General features: G+C 23.9%; 1 protein-coding gene across 1 annotated transcript in view; it reads right to left on the bottom strand.

Annotated features, from left to right (window-relative positions):
* The window catches only part of LOC145844176 (transducin-like enhancer protein 4), a 54,639-nt gene that overhangs the window by 28,287 nt on the left and 5,885 nt on the right, over nt 1-20,467 (bottom strand). Inside the window, exons 6-7 of the mRNA XM_082951583.1 lie at nt 4,197-4,298; nt 1,402-1,496 (exon numbers count right to left, since the gene is read on the bottom strand). Of these exons, the coding sequence (XP_082807709.1) occupies nt 1,402-1,496; nt 4,197-4,298 (197 nt within the window). The remainder of the gene's footprint in view (nt 1-1,401; nt 1,497-4,196; nt 4,299-20,467) is intronic.

The raw sequence follows: 20,467 nt of genomic DNA, 5'->3' as shown, positions 1-20,467 counted from the left end.
TTTTTACAATTGATATTTCAATACTTACACCATGTAAATTTATATTTCACGATTTTTAATATTTTTACATATATTGTATGGGTACATATACACTTTCAAAACTGATTGAAAATATTATAATAAACCTAAATATTAAGAAAAACCTTTTGTTCTATTTCAAAGTTTTATACAATAATTCTACAGTTGGTAACTGAAAATTTATTTTTAATTCTAACTTTCTTGTATGTACTACAATAGTGGTAAAACACCTAACATGTTAATACAACACGTTTTTTGTTCATATCATTATAAATTAATACATTTAATTGTGCTTTATACTCTTAATAATTAAAAACTTTATATTTTTTTTTGTACAAACGTGTTGTTTAGTATAAAATAAAGAGAACATTTCTCATAATATTTGATTACCACTACACGTTTTTAATTTGATTGAAATTATATAAACCTTGATATCAACATAACCACTTTTATAATGTTTGAAAATTTGTTTTACTACTTAAATAGTTTATGTTTTTTTAAATAACTAAATGATTATTTACACTTGAAAATTTATATAGCACATTTGTTTATGTTTTTGTTGAATACTTATTATCTTTTAGAGTTCTACTATAAAATTCAAACTTCTTATTACTAAAATGATCTTTAACATTATTTTAATCAGATCAAAATATTTGAACACTTATATATCATTGACATTTTTTTACAAAAAAATTAAAATTGTTTATAAAACAAGCATGTGGTTTTAACAATACTCTATGAGCTAAAACCGACATTGTTATCATTTAATGTTTATAACATAATTAAAATCAGATAAAAAGATCTTGTACTAGCTGACTGGTTAGTGATAAAAATAAATATATTTTATATTATTACAAAACAAGAACACATGTGAAAACAGCACGTTTTTAACATGTGCAGATCTTATCTACAACAATATTGTTTTGAATACTGAACTTTTGTGTTCATGATAAGCTGATTACAATAAAGTTGATATATTTTTCAGTAATTGCAAAGTGGCACGTATACTTCAGTTATGTGTGAAAATTATTTTTGATTTGTTATCAGTACATTGTTGTCAACGACACTTCATAATATTGAAATCTCGTTAAAGTAATACTTTTATATGTATTTCTGAATACTATCTACTTTTTGGAAAATGTTTTTAGATCTGAATGATGAAGCTTTACAAAAAAAAAATTCAAACTTCTTTATAATTAAAAAAAAAACTGGAAAGCTAATTATTAAATACACACAATAACACACAATTTAGCAACAACATTAAATAAAAATAATTATACACTATTAATATACATCAATATATGTTTATAAGTTGTTGATTTTCTTATTAGTGATTTTTTTATAACTAACATACTAATACATTAATATTTGACATCAATATACCTTTCTTGCTCGTTTATTTTCTTGTTAGGGGCTTTTTGCTGGTCGTCTTCAACGTCAACTATTACGTCATTCGCGTCACTGTGGTCACTCACCGACTGTGAAAAATATGCTAAATTAATAAAGAAAACATTAAATTGAAAAATTGTAAAATGAAAATAGATATATTTGTCAAAATCTGAAATACATTTTGACATACATGCAGTGTTAACTTGTGGCTTAAAAACGAAAAATTAAAAATAAATAAATAAACATACAATTAAATAAATAAATAGGGTAAAACAAAACAAACTTTAATTACGGAACTAATTAGTTTGATGACCAAGGATAAGACCATTAAAAACTGATTAAGACTTAATTCAAGGTAATAATTGATGAAATAGTGAATAAAGTTTACATTTGTAAACAGTAACTAACTGTTTTTTTGTTGTTTTTATCTTTATTAGTCTACAAAGGAAGTTATACAAACTAATTAAGAAGTATTATTTACAGTATTTGGACTTAAAACACGGGTTGGACTTGATGTCCTACTATTTATATATAAAAAAAAAGGTAAAAGTTAAACCTATAACCTAATTCCTAAAGCAATTTAAGAAGTATTAAAAATACTCGGAATAAAGACGCAAATAATTGAACTGATTTTTTTTTGATTTATTGATGTTTGTATTAGTCTGGAAAGGAAGTTGATTTTACTGAAGTTGGCAACAGAGGTTAAAATAATGCAAAAATTAAACAAGTTTGAACTTTGAAATTCAATTAAATACTTATTATTTTTAATTAATAAAAACATTATTTTAGGTTTGGACATTTAAAATATTAAATGAGTTAATTATGAATATGAATTCATTTTTATATACAACTTAAAACATTTTGAATATCGAAACACCTTTAACAATTTTTTTAATATAAAATCAGTTTTAAAATTAATTATGTTTTTCTAACTTTTGTAATCATACTAACTTTATTCAAATTGAACCAATAACAAGTTGTCAATTAAAACTTAGGTACGGTGGGATTATGAAATTAATCTCGTTATAATGGATTGTTTGTAGTCTAGAGTGACCAACCATTAGTACCGCAACATATTATAATATTTATTATTGGAATTCCCATGAGGATTTGTTTGATTGTTGGCAGTTGGAATTATTAGTTAGTAAATTTTATTGCACTTTATTATAGTTTTTTCAATTTTAAATAAACTGCAATTCCTTTTTTTTTTTAAAGTTGAAGCTTTAAAAAAAATCACATTTTTTTTTTAATTGAAAACTATTTTTGACAACCCGAAGCCAAATGAATCACTTTTAATTAAATTTATTCAATTTAAGGCTATTTTTAAACTTACTTAAGTAAACAGCAGTTGTTTTTATTTTTGAAACTTAAATTTTTACAAATTAGGCCTAACTTTTTAGATTTTTTTTTCTGGAAAATGTTTTTTGACAACCTCAAAACAGATGAATCACTTTTAATTGTGATAATTTAATCTAATGCTATTTTTAAACTTATTCGTCTTATTTGATGATTAATACTGCCTGATTTTTCTCAAGCTTTTAAATAGTTCTTACTGTCAACCGGTTTTACATTACTTAAATAAATACTTTTATTATGACTAATAAATAAATGTTTTAAACTTGTTATACTTTAAGTATAGTCTTTTATCTATGATTGAGTTTTTAATATTTTATATGACCTTCATTTCCCATACTTAAAAATAAGCGAGTTAAACTGTTGAAAGTTATGAAAACTATAGTTAAAACAAGTTTATAAAGTTTAAAATAAAATCCATGGACATTTGTTGATACTTTTAATTCTATTATCACATTAATACAAAAATTATATACTTGTGTCTGCCATAGTTGTAATAAGTTTTCAAAAAAAATTACTTTTATATTTGTTTTACATTAATTTATATCTCTAAGAATTTATGTTTTCTTTTTAAAGTTCAATTATTTTTCAGAATATTATCAGCAGTGGTTTCTTATCTGTAAACTTTCCAACAGAAATTTGTCATTTTAAACTGATTGATTTTATATTTGGAACAACTTGTTATCTTATCTGTTTAATTGACACAATGTAATTCGCCGAAATTTGTCCAAAACAGCTTTTAATAAGTCTCACACAAAAAATCAGTTTTATCAACGTTTTTCGTGTTTTTGTTGTTTCCCATAAAAAAAGTTTAATTTCAGTAAGATAACTGTTTTATGTTTATTAGAAGCATTTAAAAGGTTAAAATAATTTTTTTGCCAGTATATGTAAGCTGTGTTAAAATAAATTATAATATTTGTGAAATCTACAAAATACTTTTGAGATACACAAACTTTCCAAGTCTTTGAAGTTATTTGAAGTGAAAAAAAAAAAGATTATCATCAATAATTTAGCATTTTCTATACGATCTTTGCTTTAACAGCTGTATACGTTTGCAAGAAAAAAAAAATTGTTTTGATAGTTTTGGTTTCAAAAATCTAAGTTTTTAAAGACTTCTTAAAAAACTAAGTGAGATATAATTAAACAATTTTATGCAAAGTGTATCAATTTTTTTTTTGTCCAAAATTAGCTGGTTATAAAAAAAGTAATTAATTATAAATAATTATCATATGTTAAATTTACAAAGATATTTTCACAATATATTCGTGTAAATGTTGTTCTTTAAGTAATTGAAAGTTACTTGTAATCTAATTAAAATAATTCATAAAAAAATAATACTTTCACAAAACAGCTATAAAAATATGCAAATATTGTTGTATAGTTATACAAAGTAATAGAACAAAAAAATTTTTAGGTAAATGTAAAAATAAACTTACTTTAGCATCATCAGTTTTCAAACGTTTATTATTTGGCGGATTTAGTGAAGTTTTCTTTTTGTCATTTAAACTTGTTGTTGATATGTGTGGAGATGCCGAACTCTGTTTAAGAAATAAATATATTAAACTTGATGTTATTGTTTTATAAAATTTAAATTGTAAAAGCTGAACTCAATCTAAAAATATCAGTTTTGTTATATATTCTGCTTTAAAAGATATATATATACTTTGGACTTAAAAACCAAGTAAAGAAATTTTAAAAGCTAAAAATAGCTTGTTGTAAGTTTTAGCCGGAAAAAATAAAATCAAACTTGTATAGTATAAAATTAGTGGCTGAAATAATATAAAAGTTCAGTAATTAAGGTTTAGTATAATACATTAGTGCAAGTTACAAAAGTTTTTCATTTTTTCAAACAGTCAACTTTAGTTTTTTTGAAACTTGAAATTTATTTCTTTACTTAAATTAAAAGTAGGACAAATAATATTTAAAAAAAATATTTTAAAATTTTAATAAACTTGTGTACATTGTTTATAAAAAAAAAATCATGTTATAAAGTTATTAAATAATTCTTAGATATGAAAGATAAAAGTAAGCAAATGTTAAAGCAACTAGATTTTTTAGTTGTTTTAAGTCTAAAACTTTAAAGTTTAAATTCGGAAAACATTAAACCAAAATAATATTTTTCTATATTTAGATTTTTTATTTACTCAATTAACAGTTTTAAAAATACCAATTTTTCAATACGAAAAAATAAATGACAATAAAATAGTTTGAAGAGTTAATTAATAAACAGATACAAGTCTTTGATACAATTAGAAACTTTCAATTAAAGTACTCAAATAAAAAATGACAATAGAAACTTTTCAAGTACATACTTAATATATAAAACAGCCAAGCTTTTAAATAACTACATTACACAAACTAATAAAACTTTTTTCAAATGTTATATTTTGTACTTTACTTCAATTAAGCTTGCATATTTTTAAATTTAATGGAGTTTAATTAAACGAATGTTTGATCAAACAAAATTCGTCAACAAATTTCAAGTGTACTTATATTAAGCACTACTAGAATGACTCAACTGTTTAAGTGATTCAATTCACAAGAATGTTACCTTTAATAAATATATTTTATTACTGGTACATTAATTTATATATTCTAGTTTATAACTTAAAAATTGGAAATTATTTCATCATTAAATTAGTTATAATTGATTAAAACTACTATATTTTATAAAGATTTATAGTTACAAAATTAAATAGTAAACTGATTATACTAAATTAATTAAACACTAAAAACGAGCATCAATCAAATTAAAATAAGGGCATTTCTTAATATCCTCCATAAAAGACTGAAGTGATAATTAAAGTACATCTACACTTTAGTAGAATAAGAAAATCACAGTAAATAAAAGTTTAAACCAAATGCACTACTTTAATAAACGCTTTATACAGAAATGAAAATGTTTATGCAAAAAAAGATTGTGAAAAATATAGTTTGAAAAACAACATTTACAGCAAAATATCCGCCTCAGAAAGTGTCGACAAACCACACTACAGAGAAAAATTGCAACATACAGCTTCAAAATACAAGAGACCGCAACACTCACAGCGAAATACGCGACTCAGAAACCACCGTGTCAAAATGTTCACCGCAGAGAGAAAATTGAATCGTTTCAGGCGCATATTTGAAAAACAAATTCATATAAGGCACATATGAGACTCTCAGTGGTAATTAGATTAGAGCTCGCATGTGAAGCTTTCTAATATGTGAGCGTTTGTGTGATTCTTATTTTTATTGATCCAATTACATATAGCGCGCTGACGTGCTTATTTATTATGAATGATTTTTGAAAATTTTTCAGTTTCTTTCAACAATATGTTTAACCTTTCTTGTTACATGGTAAATGCTTATCGATCGGTTTTCCTTTTATTTTGCAAATTTTACGGTTTTTCGCAAGTTTAAAAATGAAAAAAATTAAAATTTCATTTTGCAAGTTGCAATTATTTGATTAAATAAATCCTTGCCTACACATAAATTAAAGTTTAGAAACCTAACATTTAGAGATTTTTTAATTTTAATATTGATTTTATTGATTTAAACATGTCATGTTAAAGTTTGCGACGATTTAAATTTATTTGAACAACTTGTTTTAAATTCGTCAAAACAGCTTGACTTGTTTTAAAAAGTTGTTTAAAACAACTTCGATGTAAAACAAATATTTGCCAAATGAATGTAATATTTGACTTTTACTAACGTGAACAATATTTACTTTAATTAATGTTCTTTACTCATTTATAACTGAATCATTTGATTTTATTTTTAATAAATTAGTGGTAATGTATTAAAAGTGTTTTTTCATGTACCTATATAAAAGTTTAATTTTGTAAGATTTTAATTGAACGCAATTTCAGATTTAAAATATAGAACAAGTTTTAATCATTTCAAAAATATATAAACATTTGATGAATAAGGTTTCAGTATTTAAACATTTCTGAAAAGAAATTTAATAAAACTAAAACTAAACAATAAATTACTTTATTTTAGTGACACACATTTTAAATTTAATACAAATTTGTAAACATGTATAAACTCATATGTTATGCCAAATGTTTTTTATTCATTTATTTACATACTAACAATTAAGCTGAACTAACAGAAAACAGCGCTTTAATAAACAACATTCTATTAAGTAATTTCCTCTATTAATAACCTTATTTACAATTTGTATTGAGAACTTTAACTTTCAATATTACTCATATATTGACCCAATTACTAATTTGTGCTAACATTTGTTTACTTAAATTTTTTAAATGTTGTACTTTTTATAACCTACAGGTAAAAATAAATTAAATTAAAAAAAAAAACAACTTTAAATCATTACAACTAACATTGGTTTAATTGATTTTTTTATAATTTTCATTAGAAAATATTCGAAATATTGCAATAAGTAAGTACAATTTATCTATCTATTACAGTTCGAAATTGTATATAAAACTTGAAATAAAATCATTTCATAAACTGTTTTACTTATACCAGTGAATTCACTTTAAAAATTAGATAATCTCATATACGTATTGATTTATATTGATCCAATTTTTCAGTCATAATTACTTTACAGTTATGACGTTTGTTTAAATTATGAATGATTTTCGTCAAATATGTGCGTGTTTTTATAAAATATATTATATGTGTTTGGTTATATATATACAAGTTTTGTGTTTTTTAAACAACAACCTACATCATTGTTTTTAATCACCTGTTTGTGAACAAAAGGTTATAAAATCGAATAGATAAAAATTATTTAACATATTAATATAAAACAATATTTAATACGATGAAGTTTACTAATCAAGTTTTAGTTATTTTCAACTTAAGATTTGCAAAAAAAAAAATACAGCAAAAAACAGTTAAAAGCCTTAATTTAAAGTCCTACAATTGCAACATTTTGAATCTGAACCAACCAATTAAATCAATTGACCGAAATCAAGTTATATTAAATTATAAAATTTTATAATCATCTTATGTCAGTGGTTAGTATTAAAAATTACTAAACATTTTTTATACACCGCATAGCATTATACTGGCTAGTATTCAAATACAACTGATGTTAGTTTGCATATTGAAATGAGGAAACTATATGATTAATACTCGTGTGTTTGTAGATGTAAGGAAATACATATCATGTTTTAAAAGATTTAACAAAATTGAATTCTGTTTTATCAAGAGTATACATATTTTAGTACAAAGAAGAAACTTTTTAACAGTTTTATCAAACTAAAAAGTATAGATACTGATTTAAAAGTATTATTGTTTTATTACATCTTAAAACATACAATGACTTACTTTTATCTTGAGCATACATACACAAATAAATGATTTAATTTTAAAAGAAGGCATGTGTTAAAGTTAGTGTTTAAAAAGTTTGTATAAAGTCAGTATAAACACTTGAAAGAACTAAATTAAACAACTTTTGTTATTATAAAATATAGGCATAATATGTTTACTGACAAGGTACACTGTTTTTTAGGATATAGTTTAATGAATCAACCCTTGTGGTTAGAATATTTTAACACATTAATATAATATTTAAGATAACCTAAGTTTATATTTTTGCCATGAAGCATCATAACTGTGATTTTTGCAGGTTTTTATGTTACCATATTAACCTGTATATATCAACATAAAAAAACATTATGTCTAATATATTTAAAAGAAGTTTATACTTGTTTTATGATAACCACAAACCTTTCAATGTAGAAAAAATTTCATTAGCTTAATAAAAGGAGGAAAGTAAAGTTTTGATTTTCAGTCTATTTCAGACATTTGACTTTCAGACTATACTATAAACATTAAAATATTTATGAATTAGACCTTTAGATTTTATATAATAAATAAAACCAAAGATTCTGTCAACAAACTTTAAAGTAAATATATATTCAAACTCATTCAATTAAAAGGTTGAACTAAACAAATAAGTATTTCGAACAAATAAACGATGATTTATTCTATAAATAATAATATTTTCACTAAAAGCTGTAATAATAAATCGTGTAAAATTTTGAGTGAAAACAAATTTGGTCGATTTCGTAACAATATTGACGTTAAAAACAACCGTCGACACATAATAAACCATAAATACCACACAAACATATGTCACACACAGCTTTTACTAATAACCTTTCAAATTATCCAGTTTACATCTAACACACAGGTTTCAGTTCAACCTTGAAATTTTTTTCAAGATAGCCATCTTTTTTATGAAGAGTATAAACAAACTGTTGAGTTTATAATACAAACAGATAGGAACCACACATATAACAGAGTAGTTTGAATAACACACTTTGTGAAGAGATGGTAGTAATTTAAAATGCACGCCAATATACAATACAAACATTGAAATGTGGCTTTCACTACAGAGACTCTAAATCAGGGTTTCCCAAACTCATTTACTAAATCGCCCCCTTTTCAGAAATTTTAAAAAATAATCGCCCCCCTACGATTTTACAAAGTAGTTTTTCTCTTGAGTACAAACTTTTGAGCCAAAAAAGTTGTGTTTGAAATGTAATTTAGTCTGGTATTTCTTATGCACGCACTTTTGGGATGTGTTCAAAGTAGTTTACAGGGCTTGAGAAAATAAATTACAGTTGTTTTTTTATAAGCCCAGATAAGTGTATTAAAATACTTAATCTTGTGTAATCTGTAATCAATCCTGTTTAAATATAAATTGTTTTGAAACTGATATAACTTTTAGGGTAGCGGTAAACAACTTTCGTAATCAGCGAATCATATTTACTAAAAAATCTTTTATAGTTTTAACTCGTTAAAATCATGTAATTGCGGGCTGCATAATTTAATAAAATAACATATAAGAAAATTGAAAAACTCGAGCAAAATTGTAATAAAATGATTTAGTTACGTTGTGATCTACGAAATACTATTGTGAACTGAAAACCAAATTGAAAGTGCATTTTAAAAGATTAAGTGTCAAAAAACTAAATTTTGTTTAACTTGCACAAGTAGTTTTCAATTTTTTTAGCAGGTCGAAATTTGACTGGATCTTAACCGTACGTTATCCATTCGAAATCTTAACTAAACCTGACATTTTAATAATCTCTCATATAATGAATTTGGACATTTAGAAGTTAATACTAAGTAACTTAATTAAGCTATTAGTTATTAGCCTATAATAATTTACCAGAGTAGTGAAAAACTAAAAGCTAGTGTTGAAATATTAAATTAAACAACACATTTTAATTGCTAATATATTAAAAATTAAGTTTTAATTAAAACAATTTATTTAAAAAAAGCAAAAAACAGTTGTATCAATAGTTTAAATTTCTTAATATATAGATTTTTAACAATAAAAAATCAAGTTAGAAAATAAAATTGAGTTTAAGGATCTTTTAAATGAAAAATTTGAAGTCATTTCAAATAGAGGCTTCAAATCTATACTCTTTTAAAACCAAAAAAAAAATTGAAATAAAAAATTAAATGGTTATTAAGATTTTTTCATTTATACTGATTATACAAGCAATAAAAAAAAAATGTCAAATAAACTTCTTTCAAACAAATACTTTAATCACTACGCTATAAAGACTTTGAGTGTAATGTAAAACGACAAATATAAACTACAAAATTTACCAGGTTAAAATAAAACTATTAACAGGTTTAAAACATAAACCATTTAATAAATACAGTAGAATTCCGCTTGAAGTCGCACTTTGAACAAAATCAAAAAGTGCAAACTCAAAAATTATTACAATTTTTTTTACAAAATGATAAATTCAAATATGTTATATGCAATAACGTTATGAATAAACATAAAATCAACTAAAACATAAAACAAACATTCATTTAAAAAAATATATTTATATAAGATATTAAATTATATGTATTTTTTGTTTTATTAACACTAAGTTATTATAAGACTTTATTTAAGTTAAAGTTAAGAAAATATAAATTTGCACTTTTTTTGGGTAAAAAGTGCGAACTCAAGAGGAAGTCTACCGTAATTAATATTTATTAGGCATTATGCAAACCTGTTATAGATTAAATAACTTAATACATTTTTTATTATAAAAAGGCTATTTAAATACAATACCAACCAAGTAAAAAAGAATTATTTTAAAAGATCAAATAAAATGAAAAAACTTTCATAAAATAATGTCTGCTACTGAAGTCTAATATAATGTTAATGATGAGGTTCATGACTGCTGAAAGTTTTTCTTATCTGATTCTTAATCAGTAAAATAAAGCCTCCTTTACAAATATCTAGATTAGATCTTTTTGATGTTGATAATGAACTGAAAGTTTTTTCAACAACATAGCTAGAAGGAAAACTATAAACAACAATCTAATTTCCTCTCAAATGATAGGATACTTTTGCCTTTTTTTTTTTGAGTCAAAAAGCTTTCATATCGTTCTTTGAAAAAATTTACTTTAAGTTCAAGCACAGTTTGTAAGTCTGAGAAAGTTTCCTGTAAGTCGTTTACTTCAAAAAGATCTGCATCGAAGGATCCATATTTTTATCTATATGATAGCTTTTTTGTGTCAAAACAAAATTTTACTATATAATATGTTGAAATAGTTAAAAATTCCAAATTTTTTAGGTTTTTTTTTTACCTAAATTGTCAAATTCCAGGTTTTTCCAGGTTTCTAGGTAAATTGGCAACTCTGTATAGTTTTATTTTTTAGTCTAACTTAGTGACTTTTCAAAAAACAATTGAAAATATCATGAGGTGATAATTAATAATAGATAACATAGATTTTTACATACCATTTATGATCCCAATTAGCATATATTTCAGGTTATAAAATGGTGAGAGGGATTCCGATCGTCTATGATCTATGTATTTGCTAAATAAGAAATCATATAAATGAAAATATGTAATTTACTTGAAAGTAGAAGTCATAAGTATACTTGATTTTTTTCTCTATATTTTACATAAACAAAACAATTTTTTTGTTTAAGTTTTACCTCAGGGTCAAATATATAATAGAAAGCTAAAATTAGTTTTATAGCAAGATAAAAAGTAAAAAATTTATGACAGCCCAAAATTTTAAAATCGCCCCTTTTCGCCCCCTTACTAGTTATCGCCCACCCTTTCGCCCCCTTACTAATTATCGCCCCCCGACTTACTAAAATCGCCCCCAGGGGGGCGATATCGCCCACTTTGGGAAACCCTGCTCTAAATACTAAAGTTTAACACAAAACATTTTGAAATTATTTTTTTACCACGTTTTTAGTTGTTGAACTTTTTGGATTGAAATTATTACATTGACAGTTAAATTGAGTTTCAAAATAAGTAGTTTTAATTCAACACATTATTGATATGTATAAGCATGTGTAAAGCGGTTTTCTAATACATTCGACTTTAAAATAATATCAATAAACGTTCCAGTCATTTACAATTTATTTCGATGTTCAAGATGATTTACAAGAAGTTTATTTAATAAAAAATTAGAATATTAAAATTTACTGAATAAATAATTTTAAATTAACTTCAAAATTAAGTGATTAACATCAAAAAACTAAGGCAAAACTATAGTCTAAACATTTCATTAAAGAAAGCAACTTTTAGATGTGCATCTTAAGAACACAAACATTTTAAACAGTAATTTCACTTTCGGACTATGAAGCAACACAGGTGGTATAAATAAAATAAATTGATCAAAAACATTAGATTGCATATTTAAAACAATACCAACATGTAACTTGAAGTCATTATCAAAGCAGCCAGGTATTTTTAGATATTTATCTCTGGTTGATGTTCACAGTAGAACCCATGCATTATAAATAAATTTACTTTTTAAAGCTGCTTCAGATGTTTATCTTGACAGCAGAGGGAAGATAACAACATGAAACAGTTATCTATTTTACAAGAAATGTGGTTACACTGCAAGGCGGTAGACCAGGTACAAAAGTTAATTTAATGAAAATGTGTTCTGATCATTAGAGGGTATTATGAGATCAATTATCCTGTTTCAATTATCTTGCTGGTTAAAATAGATTATCAGCAATGTCGGTAAATAAATTTTTTTATAGTTGCTTTTAAGTTAAAATTTTGAACTGATGAGATTAAAACAAACCTTGATAACTTCAAGGACATCACACAAATTAATGTAGATTGTTGCATCATTGTTTATACAAAATGAGTACAAAGTAATTTTAAATCATTTACATGTAATATATATATTAATATATATATAGAATTAAGTTATTTGACTTGATAAATCAAAGCTTTCTTTTGTGTGTTTTATTTTAAACTTGTTTTACATCTTGAAATAAACCTTTTAATTAAATATATATATATATATGGTAAGTATTGTATAGTATGAACAACATCTTTAATAAAAATGTTGTGTTTTTCGTTGAAAATAAATATAACATCACTCGCTGAAACCTTACACACAAGTGTAGAAGCTCTATTTTACAATTAGTGTCCAAAAATCATAAATCAACCCATAATTAAGATTATCACTATTATTATTATTAACAACTAAGTCAGGAAAAATAGTATAACAAAGTAGCTCACATAAACATTCAGCCAGTTTTACAGGTAAACTCAGAGAAATTAACAATTTGAAAACACCTATATGAAAAGATAAATTGCAACACTACAGTTCTAGTTTCGAATAGAGCGCAAGAACATGAATAATAAATGAACCAACAATCACTAGCGTACAACCGACAATCAATAATGAAACCAAACTGTAGAAACTTTAGTATGTTGCAGAATGTTGCATTACACTAGGAAACTAAATAATTTCACAAATGGCAAAGTTTGATAGTCTCAATCAACACTGCAAGTTTACAGTTTACAACCAATCCAACCAACATTGTAAGTTTGTTACGTTTTGATCTAAGTTGATAATCGACATTTAAACCAACTCTGTTACAAGTCAACAACAATAAAAACTGTTGAAACTTCAGTATTTTGCATTTTAAATAGGAAAATTGCGTACAAAAAACTTATAAGTGGACCTTTTAATATTTTATTTTTGATCAATACTGTAAATTTATACTGTTATGATATGAGTAGACGTTCAATTAACTCTATTACAGCCGTAAAAGTTGGCAACCAATAAAAAACCAAACTTAAACATTTTGTTATGTTGAGTCTTTCACAAGAAAATTGATTACTGAAAAAATTATAAGTGAAGTTTTTATTATTTCGAAAACTTTTTATCAATAAGTACTGTCAGTTTATATTATTTAGGTATAAGTTGAAGCTTAATCAACACTTAAATCAACTTGATTACAAACGAGAATCAATCAAAAAATACCTAAAGATCAATAGAGTCTAGAAATTCAGTATGCTGTATTTTAAATAAGTTTTAGATAAAAATCTATTTCTGTTCTGCTTGTTTGCAAGTGAATTTTATTAACTGCTGGTGACAAATTTGCGAAATATTGTGTATACTTTAATGGAATGCAGATTTGCTGAAAACTATCAGTCTATCATAACCAGATATCAATAATCATTACATTCCACGAACCTGATAAAATTTTTAATATTTGATAATTTTAATCAATACCAAATATACACTGATTCATTACACAGTATTACTACCTACTTCAATCAGCACTTGAGCAAACACAGGTTAAACTGACAATTAATAAAACCAACATTTTATACATTGATGTTCTGTTATCGAGTGATAGAGTGCTTAAAAGTAAAGTTTTTAGTGACGATTATTAGCCAGTTCTAACAAATATGTACAAGATTACTACTTAGTTTTTGTGTGAGAGAGGAATGTAGTTTCGATTTAATATAATCAATATACAAAAACAATTATTGCAAATACTTCGTATATTATCAAGCAAAGGGAGTTTGTTGTTGTTTTTAACGTTCAAAAAATTGTGATTTTCGTTATTTTAATTTAAAATAATCAATTGCAAAGCATTGAATGTATTTTTATACAATCGAAACGCAATAAACATTCAAAGATACTGCAAATAACATATTCTGGCAAGTAAGTAGTCGAGAATGTAGTTTCAGACAAATTAAATTTACCTTCAGTTTTGATCTGCAGCTATGTATATTACAAAAAATTAAAATAATGTTGTGTATTTAGATGTTAAATTATAAACACGTAAGTCAATACAACAACCATAGGTAAGTCTTAATCTTGTAATATTTGAAAAAGACACAATCGTTGAAAATAATAATAAGTTAACTACTAGTAAACATATAAGATTTTCGATATAACATTGAAGTTGTGAAATAAGTTGATAATTTGAAAATTAAATCGTTCTTATTCTGTGCTATAAACAAAACTTCTACCTGTAGGTAAATTGATGTTTTGTTTTTTTAAACTTTAAAAAAGTAATGTTTATTTATGATTTATTTTGATTTATTTTTGTTAGTTTATTTTTTATTTACAAGATAAGAAACTTAAAAGAGCATCTTGAATATGCAATTATTTCAAATTTTAAATGAGTTTATACCATAACTGTTACTAGAGGAATAAAGTGTTTTACAAACCAACACACAGTAATTATGTTGTTTTTACAAGTCAAAAATTTGAAGAGGATTTTGATTAATTGCTGTTTTTTATAAATTGTTTTTAGAAACCAATATACTGTCGTTTGTGAAGTTAACTTTTGATAAACTAAATTCAGTAGCTGGTTAATTTGATTAATTGTTTTGCTCAAAATTTTTTTTTATTAATATTTTATTAATTAAAGACAATGAAAGTTAAACTTTTTTTTTAACATGTTGTCCTATAATCAGTAAAATATAAATCATGTAAATAGATAGTTAAACTTTTGTATGTTAAATAAATTACTAATTTAATTATCTACACCACATAGATCTTCAATCACGCATCTTTAAAAATCTCTTCCTAGTAGAGCTATATTAGATTACTTGGCAGACATATACAACCTAAAAATTTAAAAATATTTTTATTTTGATTTATTGCTGTTTACCGGTTGCAAATTAACCAAAGCACGTTCATAATTTACTTCACAGACATATTTGCATATACATGTGTATTTATGAAGTGATATGTTATGTTGATTAATTGAAACTGGTTTCGGTATATAGAAACTTCATAATTCCTACAGGTAAGTTGTTACAACAATCTTAAAATAGCTTAAATGTGAACTGAAATTAAACTTAAAATATAGTTTTGATTTATGTTGATCATTTATCACTTTTTTATGGTACTGGGTTTCATTTGTATATACAGCTTACTTCTTATTAATTGGTATAACTGATAAAATCACTAAACAAATATGGCTACTAGAGATGAATCATGACGTTTACAGTTACAAATATTGTTAATAAAATCTTAAAATATTTACTTTGAGACAAATATATAAATAAACATAGAGATTTTTCAATAAGTTTTTAATAACAGTTATGAAATTGTTTGTGTACAAATAACTTTGAACAGCTTTTTAAAACGTTTTTATAAACGCATTAAAGTAACCTTTCTTAACTAAAAATAAAATAAATTAAGTTATATATATATATATATATACATATATAACTTAATTTATTTTATTGCGTCGTAGTAATTAATTACAAAACATCTATAAATTTGGAAATTAATAAACAAATGTGATTGAGACATGTTAAAATTTAAAGGTGGTTATATTTCCTTATAATTTAATAATAAATTCAAGCTGCATGTAATAAACATTAATTGGACAATTGGATATTTCAAAATCAATATAAATAATACCAAAACAAACAGCATAATATCTAGTTGTATTATTTTTCACAATTTCTATTTAATATTTTGTTACAAGAGTATACTTTTCTTATAATTTAATACCAGTTCACAATAGTTTAAGACTTTATAGATCAAAAACAATAATTTTACAAAAGTGTTAAGTTTCGAATTTAACTTTATAATTATAATTTATCTTTATTTAAAAAATTAAAATAAATACATACTAACAATTTAAAAAACTGCTTTTTTATTATAAAACTTTTAATTCTGTTCTTTTTTTAAAGTTTAAACTGAAAATAAAATAAAACAAACCCCACATAGCCGCTTAAAAGATTAACATATTTTGATTGATAATGTTTGAAAGGTAAGTATTAATTGATGCTAATTAGTTATGAAGATAAGAAGTCTATTAGGTAATTAAATTAAGTCGATTAAGTTTAATTCGCTTGTCATGTTTAAATTATTATACTAGAAAGCTAAGTTCGAAAAAAAAGGAGATAAAATAAGCAAATTGTAAAATATAACTTTGAAACAAAATAACTTAGACGTTTTTTTTTAATAATCATTTTAAATATTTTATAAAGGTTTATACTATATAAAACACTGTGGGCCAGAGGTAAAATTGGAAACAAGTTTTAAATATATTAATTTATATAACTCTTAAAGTAGATATTTTCAATAAACAATCAGCAAAATTTTGAGTAAAAATTAATTTCAAGCGAATTTGAAGACACATTGTAAACCTGATTAAAATCTAGTTTCAAGTAACAAGTTACACAGTGGTGAAAATTGACAAGTATTATTAATCATTGGTGAAACTTTTCAGAAAAGAAACCCACACACATGTGTTATTGAAAAGTGATTAATAATCAATAATATCGATTCCACCAACAACTGTTGCTCTCTGTGGGGAAACTTTTACAACTCTATCTCTACAGTGAGTTTATTTGACAACTTTGAAATTTTTAAGCTAAATCTTATCTGAGAAGTTATTTAAACAGATAAGTTTTTAATTGTTTAATAGTATGGTTTAAGGCCATAGGGGCAGGGTATCCAACACATTTTTTTACAAAAAATAACTTTTATTTGAAAGCTTTAAGTACATAAATAAAAATTAAAGCACTGTAAAACACTGTAGCTGGAAAATTACACTCGAGTTTTATAAATTTTTGAGCAACTTTTTTAAATTTTGAAGTTGTATGCATTAAGGTACTTAATTGCTAATTAATTAAATCTATAACACTTATACTATACAATTTATACTATATTATATACAATTTACCTTTGAATATTTTATAGTTTCACATATCATATTACATTTCATATAGCACTTTTATAAAAAAATATATGTGTTTACCAGTTACACTTTTATATAAAGATTTACTTAGTTAACTTAAACTGGTAAAGACATAATTATATGACAAACTATAAGACTTTTCTGCGTTTAGATTGGTTTGTAATAATTGATCTTTGAATGTTAAACATAAATTGTTATATAGTTTAACTATATGATTTAATTGTGTTTAATAGTTTGTGCCAAGCTTTCAATTTGTGGAGATTTAAATATAATTGGTTACTTAATCAAAATAAAACTTTTAAACTGTTTTGCCAATATTTTAATTAAGTAAATTATAAAAGCTAGTTTCAAAAAAATTATAAAGTTTGCTTTTTTTTAATGACAGTAGAATCTTATCAAGATACTAAATATTTCTAAACAGTAATCTATATATATATATATAAACCTAAATATTTAACGCATGGACACCAGAATATATGAATGTTGTTGCAAACTCTTTTAAGCTGGACCTTGTACACATTGTGCCAAATTTTAAATGTTCAAAAGAATATATATATATTTATTTATATATGTTTTAGTGGTTTCGCCTATTTAGCAGGCCTTTGTAGTTTTAATACATTTAAAATTCATTTAAACAAGTTTTGGCTGGAGTATTGTAACACAATAATGTATAACTTTAATTGCTTTACGTTAACTTTTTACCTACATTTAGTTTGTGCCAAATTTTGAATTAAAACGCGTCTACAATACACAATCAGTATTCAAATTTGTTTTTGTCCATTTGCCAAAATGAAAACTTTTAATTAAATAGCTTATTAACTTTGTTCTTTAAATAATAACACACTTGTATAACTGTTCATTATTATTTTGAATTATTTAAAACAATCATGTCGTCAATAAAAAGTTAAAATTAAAAAACAATATTTGATTAGAAAAAAGATTTTTGTTTATGAAACCTTTTTTTAATTTTTTCACCCAAATAGCGCTTTAAAATGTTAGTTTAATGCTAAATACAATTAAAAGTTGCATAAAAAAAAATTACAAATAATTTGCTGGCACATACTTTTTACACTTTTTTAGCTGCAATTTAAACAGACTTTCTTAAAAACTAAAATTTGTTCAAGTGACAAAACTCTGGATAGAAGCTTTAACTTGAATTTAAAGGAAACACAATTTGGCTCAAATTCTTTACTTTCTACTTTCCAGAAAAAGGTGATTCACGAGGTAATAGTGTTTTCTAATCCGCTTAGAAAGTAGCAAAAGTTCACAGTAAATTTACAGATTAGTCTTCACAATTATTTTTAATCTGTTACATTTGTTTGATGATTACTTTTTGTAACCAAACAAATTTTTGTTCTATTTGGAAACTGCTTTATTTTCTTCAACTTTTGTTTAGAATTTGTTCTTATAATTGTGTAATTGAGCAAATTAAGATCTATTTTTTGAAAAAAACTAACAAAAACTCTCTTAATTTTAAAAATAAAAACAAATGCTACTTTATCAAAGTCGTAAAAAGTCAAAGTTTCAATTCTCAGAAGCATTGTAATTTGATACAAGTGAAATATAATCGGATTATATTACACAAGCTAGACTTCCGAATTATAAGTTACTTATGGTTTAAGTATGGTAAAATTATCCTCTAAATTATAAAATATTCATTATTTAGTCTCATAAGTACGTTTCAGACTTAACTTTAATTCATTAACTGTGTTGAGAGACTATGCTTTTCTAAAGCCTTTTTAAATTAAATCAAAAATACTAAATTAAATGACTTGCAAACTAATTTTATTTAGACTTCAACAACCACATAATTAGTACTAACAATAACAAACATAACAATATACTTAAAATATTATCAATGAAAATGAGCAACAGACTAATCTATGATTTTATTAGTAAAGTTCAATATTTTTTAGCCATTGTTGAAAACAAAAATGTTAGTTTACGTTATGACAAAAAGTTAATTCGAATTTTTGCGCCAAATCTTATAAGCCGTCTTTTGTAGTCTGTGGTGTTAGCAGTTATTTAATCTGATTATTATTTCTCAAAACTCTTTCTTGTTAAGTCTCATTACAATGTTGATCTTTGAAATGTTTCTAGGTTTTCTGACTAAAAGTTTTTGAATGAAGTACTGGGTTTATAAAATTTGTTTTTGTTTGTGTAATAGTACTAATATAAAAAGCATTCGGTTTTTTAACACATTTTAAAATAATTTGTATGCTGTTTTTTAAATAATAAGTTCTTATTTTTCGAACAATTTTTACAACAAATTGTTGACTTTATAATTACAAAACAGATAGTATTTATTACCTTTAAATTACTAAACTAATATTATTCCATAAATAAACTAAATAGAAAATACTAAAAGTCCAATATAAAACCACAAACAAACAAAAATAGGAAAAAATTTTTTAAATTAATCCCATTATAAACACGAGATGCCTCTCATTTTGAAAAAGTAGTTTCCAAAATGATTTATTGATTAAATAAATAATTCACCCGTCTCACTATAGCACACTGAACAAATTCCAATATTTATTTATCTTTAAAACAAAGTAAAAGTATAAAACCTAATATGAAGACACCTAGTTTTTACATGCCAATTATGGTTTTATAAACACAATAATAAAAAGTTAGTTGGGAATATGATATGTTAAAGCAATTAAAAAGATCAATAAGCCGACTAAGTAAAAACTTAACAGTTATGTCTAGCATATTTATAACATTTGTTCAAACTTTATTAGTTTGAATACAATTTTTACATGTACTTAACATCTAAACATC

This window comes from Thalia democratica, chromosome 1 (assembly GCF_965202585.1).
Source record: "Thalia democratica chromosome 1, ktThaDemo2.hap1.1, whole genome shotgun sequence".
NCBI lineage: Eukaryota > Metazoa > Chordata > Thaliacea > Salpida > Salpidae > Thalia > Thalia democratica.
The sequence above is the reverse complement of the archived record's forward strand: the minus strand, read 5'-3'. Positions and strand labels throughout refer to the sequence as shown.